General features: G+C 42.3%; 1 protein-coding gene across 2 annotated transcripts; it reads right to left on the bottom strand.

The window, feature by feature from the left end:
• Nucleotides 1-1174: 1174 nt before the first annotated feature.
• prrc1 (proline-rich coiled-coil 1) lies at nucleotides 1175-12285 on the bottom strand. Of its 2 annotated transcripts, none has more exons than XM_018744918.2 (9): nucleotides 12185-12285; nucleotides 11108-11214; nucleotides 10385-10780; nucleotides 6976-7118; nucleotides 5944-6046; nucleotides 4915-5078; nucleotides 4599-4702; nucleotides 2791-2893; nucleotides 1175-2025 (listed from the first exon to the last, which is right to left on the bottom strand). In XM_018744918.2, exons 2-9 carry the CDS (start codon nucleotides 11196-11198, stop codon nucleotides 1816-1818), a joined length of 1314 nt encoding a protein of 437 aa, XP_018600434.2. In that variant the 5' UTR covers nucleotides 11199-11214; nucleotides 12185-12285; the 3' UTR covers nucleotides 1175-1815. The 2 variants fall into 2 exon arrangements, with proteins under 2 accessions (XP_018600434.2, XP_018600433.2); XM_018744917.2 differs by having other exon boundaries at nucleotides 12180-12262.
• Between the last annotated feature and the right edge of the window lie 767 nt (nucleotides 12286-13052).

Raw genomic sequence — 13052 nt, 5'->3', positions numbered from 1 at the left:
TATACAAATAAAGTTACAAACTTTCTGTGGATTTAATTAGCCTGATGCCATCTCTGTTCTGTTTGTTTTTAATTCATAAATGATAGTTTTGTTCTTTTAATTTTAATTTCTGTTCCAGTATACTCCCTGTTTTTTTCTCCAGTGCCCTTTTTCTTTATGTTTATGCTCTTGTTACAAAACTTAAAGATGACACTGAAAAATTTAAGTAGTGACCTTCTGACCTCTGCTGTGATGATAAGCTTGGTTTTGACAGAAGGGTCTGTGAATAGAGGTTTGTCCATAAACCTCAGTTTTTAAACAGAATCATGTCCTATGCCTCTCACATTATTTCTCATTCTGTTAACCACAGAGTCTCAATACAGTCCAAAGACCAGCATCAATGGTGTACATACTGTAAAGCATGGGAAAGACAGGTTTTCAAGTCCACGGAAACACCCTAAGCCCTGTGCTGATTTTTTTTTAAGAGGCTTCAAGTTATTTTGGAGAAAAGTACGTTCTTAAAGAAAAATGTTAATATACGTATGATTAATCCTCTTCCTTCTTCATGTAGCTGCACTACAGAACACGGATGAATCTACAACTTCGACTGCGAGACCATTCAAAAGGACTGAACTGTTGGGAACCCAACAACCTAAATAATTTCCTTTCTAAGAACATGACACTCGATAGAAAGGTGTTGAATTAGTGTAGGTACAGGAGGGAGGGTTATCATCCACAATGAAGTCCTAGTTATCAGGCCAACAGTTAAAACAGATTCAAAAAGCAAAGGAATGGTTTGACTTTAGCATCTAATATATCAAGACATCACTTTTGTGCTGCTCTGATGACATTCAGACTGTCCTATTGTGACAATCACTAAATAATTAAATGTGTGGACCACGTAAAACTGTTTCATTATTTATGAGTTTATAATTGTCAAACCTCATTAAGATTCAACATACTAAGTATTCCTAGCAAATATGAATTTTACTTCTCTTATGTGGGGATGGGGTGGTACTCTAATAATAAACACAAGGATTTATCCCGGTACTTAAATCCTTCGGTAACTACTAAATTTCTTTTTGTAGCTCCAAGCAAGAGACTGATTTTAACAATTACAAACTTTCCATAGAACAAGCCACTCGGGTTGACAGAGAACACATGTGTTTTGTTTTATCTAACTTGTCAAGGGGAAAAAAAAAAAAAAAAAAAAAAAAAAAAATCGTACACACAATGTACAAAACGCAAAACATTTAAAGCTGTTTTGTGCACACTGCACTTCATGCTATACATGTTTCAGAACAAATTACGCAACCAGAGATACTTCATAAAGAGTAGTTTAGAGAGACAGACACGTTTTACACTGGCCAGGGTTTCTTGCACTGCTCAGGACTCAGTATGTGAATTCCTAGCAAAAACACCCATCAGGATAAACGGGCTACCTATGACCTTCTTGTCTGAAGGGTTTCCTCTCCAACTTAATGCAGCAGTCTTTTACATCATAAGTCATATAACAATTGAAATGGTCTCAGTAGAATATAATGAGAAAATGCAACTTACAATTCTCATAGGTCTTAATAAGAATTATAAAACATTAAGATTTTCAAGGGCACTCCTTAACTTTTCTTTACATGTTCATCTTAGAAAACATCTTCAATATACAGGAGCTGTTTCTTTCATGAATGCTTTAAAACACGTTGGAATGTCTACATACCCCAACATGATTAAAAACATAAAAGTAGTATGTTTGGCTTGTGCGCTGAGACCGAGGGGATTGGCTGAGCAGGTGAGATGGCTCTGCTCCGCTCCACCCTTACACCCAGGCTTGTGGCGGTATCACACGGTCCTGGGGGGAAGCTGCTGTTTGTACATGCCAGCCAGGGCCTTGGCAGCGCTGTAGATCATCTTCTGGCGGGACATGCCCGTGAACGCCAGGTGCCAGTCAGTCCGGCTCACGTGAGGGAGGCTACCCTCTAGTACCTCACCCACTGTGATCTGCAGGCCTGACCAGCGCAGGCTGTAATCTGGAGGGGTGAGTGCCTGTGCCTGCAAAAATGAGTGAAAAAGACTTGGAATGAAACAGAGGTTGCCAAGCAACATGTATTTTTACTGTATAAATTCAAAGTAAACACCTTGCTGAAGGCTACTACAGCAGGAGTGGGATTCAAACTTTGAAACTTCATATTGCTGGGCAATGGCCCGATCTACTACTCTTTATGTGGATTACAATTTAATGAAAAAAGGCATTTTGAAATCTGCTATCAGAGTGCAGTAAAAAATACATTTGTTTCATTTGTGAAAATTACCAAAATAAGAATTCAATTCCTTAAGCTGGAACGAGCTGCACAAGAGTAGCATCCTGAAATCAGATTAAGAGGGACCACTCTGAATTGCAAAGACATTCAACAGTTTGATGTGTTAAATTTAAATTAAGCACTTCAAACACGACCGCGTTAGCTTGAGAACCGAACAACTCAGCAAGCGTACGGACAAGGCTGCAGTTATTGCAGCAGGTTCTAAAACTATTTCACAGCCAAAAAACATGCTGGTATCTTCATTCCTATTACGACATTTAATTGTAAAAAGTCCAGGCTGTTTTAATTAACCTGAGTTTGTTATTGAAACTGCTGTGCTAATAGTAAGGTCTGTCACTGAAGTGAAACTGCACTTTAGGGCTCTTAACAGGAGCACACCAGACAGGAAAGAGCATGACGTAAAGGGGGCTTGAGCTCTAAATCAGAACTGATTGCTGAGTCAGCCTTCAGTGAACCAAAAGTCAAGTTGTGAAGAAGTGCGCAGGGCCACTCTTACCTGCTGGACACGTTCTAACGGCACCGGTGTGGCCTGCGTGAACGTCTCAATGTGGATTCCATTTCCAGGGTCCTCAAGGATGAGGCAGCCGATGTCGAACCACCTGCACCAAAGAACTATCCTCCTTTACCAAGCCTTGCAGGATGGCAAAAACAACATAACAAGCAGGACACACTGCTAGCGCCGAGCAAGAAATGATTAATAAAACGACAGCTAAAATGAAGCTGGCACCTGAAAGGTTTGAAAAGATTTGCAGCTAATTTCCATGATGAAAGATGAGGGCTGGACGAAACAGGTCTGGAGTTTCGGTGTGGGATTTGCTTCCCTGATGTACAGCACTGGAAGGCTCGTCGGACCAAAATTTTTCCGCAAATGGTTGTCCTTAATTTGAACAAATGAACCTAACGCTTCTATGACATAGAACAATATACTATTCGTCGGTACAAATGATGACTTCAAAAAAAAAAAAAAAAAAAAAAAAAAAAAAGAAAAATCAATACTCACTTTCTGGCCCACAATCCCCACTAGATAACTTCTCATACCTGGGGCCTGAGCCAAACTCTGCTCTGTCCAACCCCATCACACCAGTGTAACAGTTGTCATTTTTTTTTAGCTATGTCATCAACCCCCCACTGAAAAGAGTGAGTTGGATTGCTAATTCAATCCATTTATCCATGGTTCAACAAGCGCAACCCAGCTCTTCAAGGAGGTATCCCAGAATTTAGCAACTCTGTCGCTCCGAGATAAGCAGTCGGGGCAGGCGCATTTGTCTAATTCCCACCCACATCGCTTTTAATACCTTCATACATTAAACAACTCCAGATGGCGTTTTTGGTGGAGAGATCAGCACTCATTCTAAGCCTGGGTTACGAGCTCTTATCGTCTGAGGCTGCAGAATGTGTTTTCTGTTGCAAAATTTTGTAGTGTGGCTAGTCACAACGGTCCACATGCTGACACACTAAATGTGTTTACTGGGAGGCAGAAAGTTGTGCCATCAGGTAAACCAGAACAGGGAAAAACAGAGGAAGGTGACTTAAGAAAAGGCCCACTAATGAATCACCAAAGTTTACACAAATTATGCTGAATAAGGTTGCATAATGCAGAGGCAAAAGGTGTTTAAGTCCTGTGGTATGAACTGGCCCTTTTTGTAAGAGACCACTATTGTTATACTGACAGAACATATAAATACGTACTGTCTGAATTTTTTATGTTTCGAAAGCCCAGTGTAAGGATAAAACGACAGCATATAAGAAATAAAAGTATGAGTGCCCTGCAAGTGCAAAAGCGCTGTAATAAATCACCTACTTTCAAAAGTTCCGTAACAACGGTTTGGAAAAGATGTGCGCTTTTCCCTAGAGCATTTACCTTATTATACCAATGTAGTTACCCCCACTTTTGATTTGTATGGTTTGAAAGCCATTTCCTTCAGACCCATGTAACTTTGTGCAGAGAAATCGTTTTGATGTTTATTTCTCATCTCTGCAGAAAGTGCAAGTTTATCAGCCTTTGGCAAGACTGGTCCTGAATGTCTCCCAACCTGGGGAACATTTGACTGCACCGACAACATTTAAAGGACAGTGAGGCAGGCTGCTATGACCACCCCTCCCCCGAGCTACCCTGGACTGCATCGTAGTTGGACAAGAGCCAGGGAAGGAAGAGATTTTTTGAAAATGTCCTCTTGACCTTCTGTGACTGCAGGAGTGCAAGTGGGGAGCTGAGGGCGGTCATTCATCGTCCACAGAGCCTTCAGAAGCTAAAATGCACCTACTTGGGTAGGTGGACTCATAAGGATAGGGTTTCCTGCTTACTTGTCAGAGAAAAGCTCTGCGATGAAGTTTTCCACCGAGACAACGGGCTGTTTCTCGTGGATGATGCCAGCTCGCCGCAGGCTGTCGATCCGCTCCTGAGCACCCTGCAGATAGAGCCACAGACAAGTCACCTCGCTCGTATGCAAGTTACGTAAGCTTTCTTTAAAAAGTGAAGGTCCATTCATTATCATTCTTTCCCTTCCTTGGTCTTCACACTCCTTCACTCCATGACAATGACAGGTTCCCTGCACAAGTAAGGATGGACAGTGACTGACAGAGACAGACAAGCTCACTCATCAGTCAAGAGACTTCTCACCTTCACTCCAGCCGCGTATCCCACTGGTTGCGGGGCGATGTTGGACTGCCCCGCCTCTCCCGTCACCATAGCCAAGCCAAACACCTCCTGGAAGGCATCACGCACCGCTGCGACCTTCACTTCCTTGTTGGAGGTCACTACAATGTCCAGGTCACCTCCGGATCCTGCGATGCATGCAAGCCTTATTCAGGCACCCTGCTGCAAGGCAGCACCCTCTGATTGCCTCTCCAGGTTCAACTTATCATCAAAACAAGAACTGTTACTGTCAGTCAGGGTGCAGGTCTCATAACTAATCACATATTTAGTGGCCATTCATTTACCCCGCACAATTCATTACGCTGCAAACTGCTAATGAACTACATTTAGCGACCGATTCACAGCGTAGTAAAACTATTATTCAGCAACACCAGACTGGCCTGTACAGTAATCAGGTTGTGCGTCAGGTCTTTCCAGCAAAAGCACTTAGTCATTCTTAATCACACTCTGTTCTTCATTTGAGATCAACATTATTGATAGATTATTTGTTTCAAATTAAAATAACAAGCAACACTGCGCTTGACCTCTCAACTGTCAGGATATAGCATGAGTCTTTCAAAATGCTTAACACAAGCCATTTCCTCCCATCAGCAATGGGGAGACTTTTTTTTCCTTTACTTAATTAAGCCTGGTTCTATGCCATGAGGAAAAATGTCTTCCTGTCATTTATCCAGCAACCATGAAATGTAAGGCATGATTGTAAGGGCTACAGGAGCCTAACGGACCGACGGATAGAATCCAAGATCAGTGTTGCTATCTGCCATACATATCCTCGCCTCCACCCCACCCTGACGGCATTCTGGAATATTTTGTGCTGAAGAAATGCTACGAAGTCATCACCTTCTCTGATGTCGACCCAGAGGAAGTCGTTTTTCCACTCACTCACAACGAGCTAACGTTTTAATTTTTTTCCCCCCTAGCCTGAGACCTGTCAGTCTCCAAGACTGAAATCCCGGAGCTGTCAAAACAATGACGGATGTCAAGCTCACATACTGATGTACGGTGCCATGCCAGGGTCCAGAGTGGTGATCATGGACTCCACTGAGTGCTTGGTTTTGTCCAGGACAGTCTTCACCATGGGATTCCCTGCCACACCCTGCCAGGGGAGACAGAGACAGGGATCAAGCTCCACTTGCCATGCTCTATTAGAGCAGCAGGCCTCAGGTGCATTGTGGTCGAGAGACAAATGAGAACAGCGGCCTCGTGGGGCAGTGTGGCTTGGGCCTCTCTGCCAATCAGAGCTGCAACAAAAAAAGTCTGAGGAACACTATAAAATTTCAAATGTGGCAAATTTTACAAGAATTTGGAATTGAGGTTTTGATTACCCAGTTTCCAATAATCCAACTGCAAGTATTTTTTTTGTAATTTTTTAATGACAGATTTTACAAAATACCTTTGACTGAAAACCGGCCCAGTTTATAACTGTATATCAGACCAAGTGGTGATGGTCGCCTCTCTAAACATCTCATTTCATACAGAAACATGCTTTGAATTTCCCCCCCTCCACACTTTAATTCTGTGCTGAATTGTGAAAACATAATAAAGCTGATGTGATACTGTTTCACTTTAGGTTTTATTTTAAAATACTGAAATAATTATTACTGCCTAGGATCTCACAATGTATTTCTAAATACACATATTACAACATATGGCTTTGGATTATCCAGTTTCCTGTTACTCAGCCCACCACCGTTTTACCGTTGAGGCCAGATACTCAAAACTCGACTGTACCTCCCACTAACTAATCATTTGGCACCGGGACTGACAAATAATGCCAATCAGTCAATTGCTAAAAGCCAATGAATCAATCACCACACCCCAATAAACACGGCACTCCCCAAGTAACCGGTTAAAGCACTCCGATCACCCCACTTCCGTACCAATCATGGTGGGTCAAAGTGCGCAACTGACATACCCCAGACTCAGAATGCAGTCTGGGCATTAACAGCCACCTTTTCCGTGGCTCAGTCAGAGAATCCACACCACTCCATCTCTTTGAGGAGATGGGAACAAAACTGCACCCACCTTAATAAAACCCCATAATCCACCTGCATTGCTGTTCATGTTGGCCTGGGGGTCCTCATGATCCTCTGGAAAGGTGATTGAGGACCCCACTTCCAAGCCACTTGACATTACAGGCTGCTGCACCAAAGGGTTGGTCATTACCCCTGGAGGAGATAAACAAGAAGTCATTGAGAGTCACTGAGCATTTGACTCCAAACTGCATTCTAAACTCTACCTCTGTGAGGGGTCAAAACCCATCCACCTTACTGCTACACTTTGCAGGGTATAGCACCGTAAGACATGAGGTTACAGCCACGCTACAGATATCCAAATCCATATTCATCATAAGTTCTCTTGGATATTCTCTTGTGGCCATCTTGATAGCAGATGTGCAACATCAGAAGCACTACAATTTTTATGCTGTCAATTTCTAATTTGAATTCCATTTGAAAGTGAGCAGAAAAGTGAAAAAGAGAAGGCTGCATCAAAGACAGCAAAATACTCAGACACACTTTTGGACATTACTTTTCTTTCAAAAGACTACAGAACATGTCATTAACAGATGAAAATTTCATGAACCGATTGTCCAAAAATTCAATAAGGCACAAACACAAAGCACTCAAATGTCTGTCACATTTATTGCACAACTTTTCAAGTTAAGTCACAATTGGTTACAAGGTTTTTGAAGGATATCTTCTTAGTAGCAAGCTGTCACTTCCTTTCAACAAACACCTCCTGAAATATAAACTGCATGGTGATAAAACACATTCAATCAGTGTGCAAAAACCATAGCTTTTCCTGACTGTCAAAGAGCCACTTCCCTACTTTGAACTCCAAATACTACAGAACAATATGTGATTAGGCATCACTGCATTTGCAGAGTTCCATCTCCAACTGTACACGAAGCTCGATAAAAACAATTACAATCCTTAGCTGTCACTTTATCCAAAACAGGCCGCAAATTTAGTCATTTTTTGAGCAGCAATTTTACTGCCGCTATTCAAGTTCGATAACTTTCTCAGCAGTACTGCAACAGGGCCCTTGACAGGATTTGAATAAGCAACCTTCTGGGTAAATGTCCACCTACTTATGATTCCATTATTATTAATACTTTATCCAATGCAGGATATGGTGGTCTGGAGTCTATCCTGGAAACATATGGAGTGAGGCAGGGCACAGCATGACCAGTCCATCACAGAGCAATCACACACACACACACACACACACACACACACACACACACACACACACACCAAGTGCAACTTAGACTCATCAGTCCACCTGAAAACACATTAACTGTGGAAGGAAACCAGAGCACCCAGAGGAAATCTACACTAACGTGGAGAAAATATGCAAACTCCTCATAGACTGTCTAATACAAAAACACAACTGAGCCAACAACTTATGAGCTCAGGCAGTAGTGCTACCTGCTACACCACCGTGTCGGCCTCTACTTAAACACCTGTGCCCTTCATCAGACTTTTTCCAATAAAATAACTTACCATTTGCCAGCTTGTCGACTCTGCAATACAAGCACCTTCCCAAAACAATTGAAGCAATACTGAGCTTCTCCATGAGGTCAGGAAAGGAGAAGAGTTGAACCGAACACCCTCCATTACACATCATAGGCCGTCTTGCCATTGCCGTTTCGAGAGTCTTGTTCGGGGCGCCTATCTCAGACTTTTGGCTCCAGCTAATCGATAAAATGACTCCACTGTCACCAAATGTCCCTGGACTAATTATAAAAAAGGGACACTCGTTTCAAAAAGCAATTAAACCTACAGCCATAAAAAGAAATGCAGATGGGTATTGACAATGGACAAAATGACCTTCAACTGACACAGGCTTCCAAGCTTTTCAAAAAGTTAATTCTGTATTTTTATTCATGGAAAAACTGCCCCTTGTATAAAGGTAGTAGCCGACACTGAGCTTCAAGGTGGGAAGTAGGTTACAAGGTGAAAAAACTGAAATCCACATTTGGTAAAAGCCTTTAAATCTTAACTGTTCACCAAAACTTAAATTAAAAGGCTGCTGTTTTCTGATGCTCCAATGCAGAATATTTTTTTTTTTTTTGGCTTTGGTGGGCCAGATTTATGGAAAACACAAGAGGATGCTCTCATCGTTGGGAAGGAAATGTGTGAAACTTACAGATTTCAATGTTCAAGAACACATAATGATAATTAATGCAGTACTTATGGAGATTTCCCCCCCAAACTCAGCATGAGGGCCAGTAGTACTGAGAGGAAAAGGTTCGCTGGCATGACCTGAATAAAAACCATGTCTTCGGCTAGGGGTTGAAATCCCGAGTGCGCCCTTCTTGAGGTGACTGGCTTCATAATTATGCTGTAAATCAGCTTGCTTTCTTCTACGCTTAGCTTCTAACAAAGTTTTTTTTGCATGAACCAACACAAACACAACTTTAAAAACACAACTAAAAATGCAAAAATAAGCACACTTTTTGAAAAACATAAGCATGAACACAAGCATACTTTTTGATTATTATTGATCGTAATTTGTTTCCTGAGCTAACACTTATTTTGGGTTTGTTTCCTCCCATTGTCCAAAGAGATGTATTTCAGGTGAACTGGAGATGCTAAATTGTAATTTGTGTTTGTGTGCGAGAGAGATTGCCCTACAATGGACTGGCAGCCCATCCAGAGTGTACTGTGGCTCACATTATACATTTTGTGGATAAGCTCGAGACCACCATGACCCTGCATTGGACACACAGTTTGTTGATAATATTTGAGTGGATGACGCTTAAACTTTCACTCATGTACACACTTCAGCATTTTACTTTTTGTACTCTTTTTCTCAAGGGTACAAAACAGGACTCCCTGGGTCAAACTGGGAACCTATTAGTTAACAAAACTGTGTTTAAACGCTCTACTCCTGGCTCACTTTTCCCTGTATCGCACTGAATAATCCTTTTAATGGATTACACACTAACAAAACTAAATTTATTGGGGAGGGAGGGACTATGCATAACTAAAGTAAAAAGAGGAAGGAGAGCACCCTTATTTACACAGCAGTTATGCAAGGTTTCTCTGCTGCCCAAGTCAACCGCCTGCAGGTCAAATCCAACATAAAAGCTCCAGACCACTTGAAACGGTAAAGCAGTGTGATAAGCATGTATATCCAAGGCAGAAGAGCAACCGATCATGTACATTCCCCGACGGAAAGCAGATATGTCCACGTCTTCCTGCGAATGTCCAAGTCAAACTAGAAGTCCTACTGCTACACTGTAAATAAAATTTCAGGCACATATTCCCTAAAGTTACTTTTTAATGTTAACTGGAGAGACAGACAGGTAGAGAGAGAGAGAAAGAGACAAAACAGGCTGAGAGCTGCACTAAGTAAACGTAGGGAGAGGAATTATGGGGTGGTAAGTGTAGCTATACACCCAGTGGGAGCACAAGCAGCCTGGTACCTGGGACTGGAGCAGCCGTGGAGAAGCTTGGCAACAGCGGCGTCTGCGGCGTGCGCCCAGCGTGACCCCTTGTGATGTCATAAGAAGCGCTTGTGGTGAAGCCGGACGTAGGCGGGCCAGGGGGAGGGGCAGTTGAGAGTGGGGGTGGAGCATTTCCAATATGAGGTGCAGATGGAGAGAAGTTTGACAGAGGGCTGGCAAAAGGGATCCCTGTAGGTGGGGTGACGTGGGTGGTAGAGGACATGAGGCCCTGGGGGCTCCCGAAAGGGGGTGGCGCAGAGGATCTGATAGGGGGGGCTGACGTTGACACGGCAGGGGGAACTGGGGTAGAAAAGCCCTCCGGGGCAAACGAAGACATTCCTGTCGTGCTGGGAAGTGTAATTGGACTCGTCAGGCCTGAAATAAGGAGTAAAAATAGATAATATTAGCTCTGCTGGAACCATTAGCCACACTGCATGAGAGAAGATGTGTATCCTACCCTTAAAAAATGTACCAGAATTGCTACCATTTCCTATTTCTTTAAAGAGAAGACTGAAAATCTAGAAAATTCAGATATCTATCTTTTTGAAAATATGAAACCCCTGCAGAAATCACAATTTGGGAACGTCCACTATTTACATATAAACGTACACTTGAAAAATAATGCATTAGGAAAACCTTGCATTTTACACACACTTCAGAGTACACTGTGGCATTGTGGATATTTTTCTAGAATATTCTTACCAACTGATAGAGGTGGTGGGCTAACCACCATGCTGGATGGGGGAGGTGGGGTAGTGGGGGGAGTTGTCTCGATTCCACTCTCTTCCATCATCTTCTTACAAATGAACCTGTCATTTGAAACGTTCAACAAGTTTTCTTTAAATAAATCTGCGACAAGCATAAGCAGGGAGATGGCACAGTGGCACACCGTTATGCTTTATATAATTATACAGTATATCCTAACCATGTTTATTATTTCACATTTTTTTCATTTAGCAGAGACTTTTCTCCAAAGTAACTTGCAATGTTAAGCTACCTACAATTTTTTTCCCCATTTGGACAGCTGGGTAATTTTACTGGAGCAGTTAGGTACCTCACTCAAGCAAGGGTACTACAGCTGGAGATGGGATTCAAACCTGCAACCACCAGTTTGGGTCCAGAGGCAGAAGATCTAAGCACTACACTACTAGTGACTACAATTTTATAATAAAATATTCACTTATTTTACACACATGCGGCATTACTTTGTTTGTAAGAGAAATCTCAACACTTCCCTAGGTTACCCAGGCACGCTGTGGCCCCTCTCGGCTTCCGTACCGGTTGTCCAGTCAGTGAGTTGCCACGTATCCTCGATAATTCAATGAAGCCGCCACACTAGTGATTCATTTTGATCTGCCAGTAGTAGCTCGCCATGTGCTGAAAAAACTGATCTAGATGCCTTTCCTGGCTTGGCTGTGGCCATTATGCCTTTCAAAAGGCAGCATGAATTTTGACACATGCTTAGCTAGTACTTCGTCTTCAATGAACTCGGCGTTCCCACGTGTCGACGACGCTAGATAGTACAAACTAGCAGACACAAGGAGACAGCTGAGTGAGTTTGGGGAGGGACTATTGTTTCCACCGACTGCACTTCTTTCTAGCCATTGGATAGAGAGCCTGGTGTTGTGCTCCACTAATTCATTAATTACTAGCCGCTGCTGGACTCAGAGTCAGAGTCATTCAACACAACCAACTCGTGAGGCTTTACGGAAGCGAAGGAAAACGGTGAGCTGTTGGTTTATTCTAGACATCAAGAGTGAAGATGCAAACTTACCTTACTTCTTAACGTCTCGGTTTCGAGAAGTTGCGGAGGAGATCCAAAAGAAAGCAACCCAATTTTCCGTGTCAAGGGAAACCCAAACACCACTGTCGAAAATGGCCGCGACACGATGACGTCACGAACTGCCACGTCTTCCTGACCTGAAGTGGGCGGTGTTTAGCATAAATTGGGCGGTTATTATGGTGAAGTGGGCGGTCTTTAGCGTAAAGTGGGCGTTCCACACCATAAGTGGGCGGTCTTTAGTGGGCTATCCTGAAGGTATGAAGCGCTACACGTTGCTGCGTCAGCTCAGCTAATTTCGAACCGCTTCGGGAGGATCCCTTCACTATTTAGTATCGTGCAGTTCCATTTTTATCATCTTTTAGAAGTATTGCGATCTATTGAAAAGAATGTAACAGATGCCCAGTAAAAGCTTTCCAAGGTGTTTTCATTATATGCCAAATGTTTTCTGAAAAAAGTGTAAAGTGCTTAATTTTAAAATTTATAGAAACCTTTTATTTGTCAAAATCAAAGATTATATTGGAGGATTTTTATTAAGCATGTTTGTTAATCCTCTCCAGGAAGACGTTTAGTATCATCTGGTACAAATTTTTCTCAATGCTGGTGTTAATTTGGTCCTGAAAGGGTTAAACAGTGATTTTGAAAAATGATCAGACACCGGTTTTATTCATAGTGTAGGACTATTTTGATGTACATATGTGAACAGCACATCAACAGGACTTCACACTTACGGTGGAATGATAAATCCAGATCCATCTTCAGTTTTTTTGAATGTCCTTATGGTTCATATAAGTATAATGTTCTACATTCCCAGATTCTTAGAATACTATCCTTTATTTTCTCACTGTATTTCCCTATATTTACCTT

The sequence above is a fragment of the Scleropages formosus genome, chromosome 6, assembly GCF_900964775.1.
Source record: "Scleropages formosus chromosome 6, fSclFor1.1, whole genome shotgun sequence".
Taxonomy (NCBI): Eukaryota; Metazoa; Chordata; class Actinopteri; order Osteoglossiformes; family Osteoglossidae; genus Scleropages; species Scleropages formosus.
This window is presented reverse-complemented; position numbering and strand designations above follow the sequence as displayed.

What these genes read in the sequence shown, in the direction of transcription:
- prrc1 (XM_018744918.2), bottom strand. Translation starts at nt 11,198, where the DNA reads ATGATGGAAGAGAGTGGAATCGAGACAACTCCCCCCACTACCCCACCT. An exon ending in CCCACCACCTCTATCAGTTG is followed by an intron (nt 10,781 to 11,107) that starts GTAAGAATATTC and finishes TCCTTATTTCAG; the next exon opens with GCCTGACGAGTCCAATTACA. An exon ending in CACGGCTGCTCCAGTCCCAG is followed by an intron (nt 7,119 to 10,384) that starts GTACCAGGCTGC and finishes TATCTCCTCCAG; the next exon opens with GGGTAATGACCAACCCTTTG.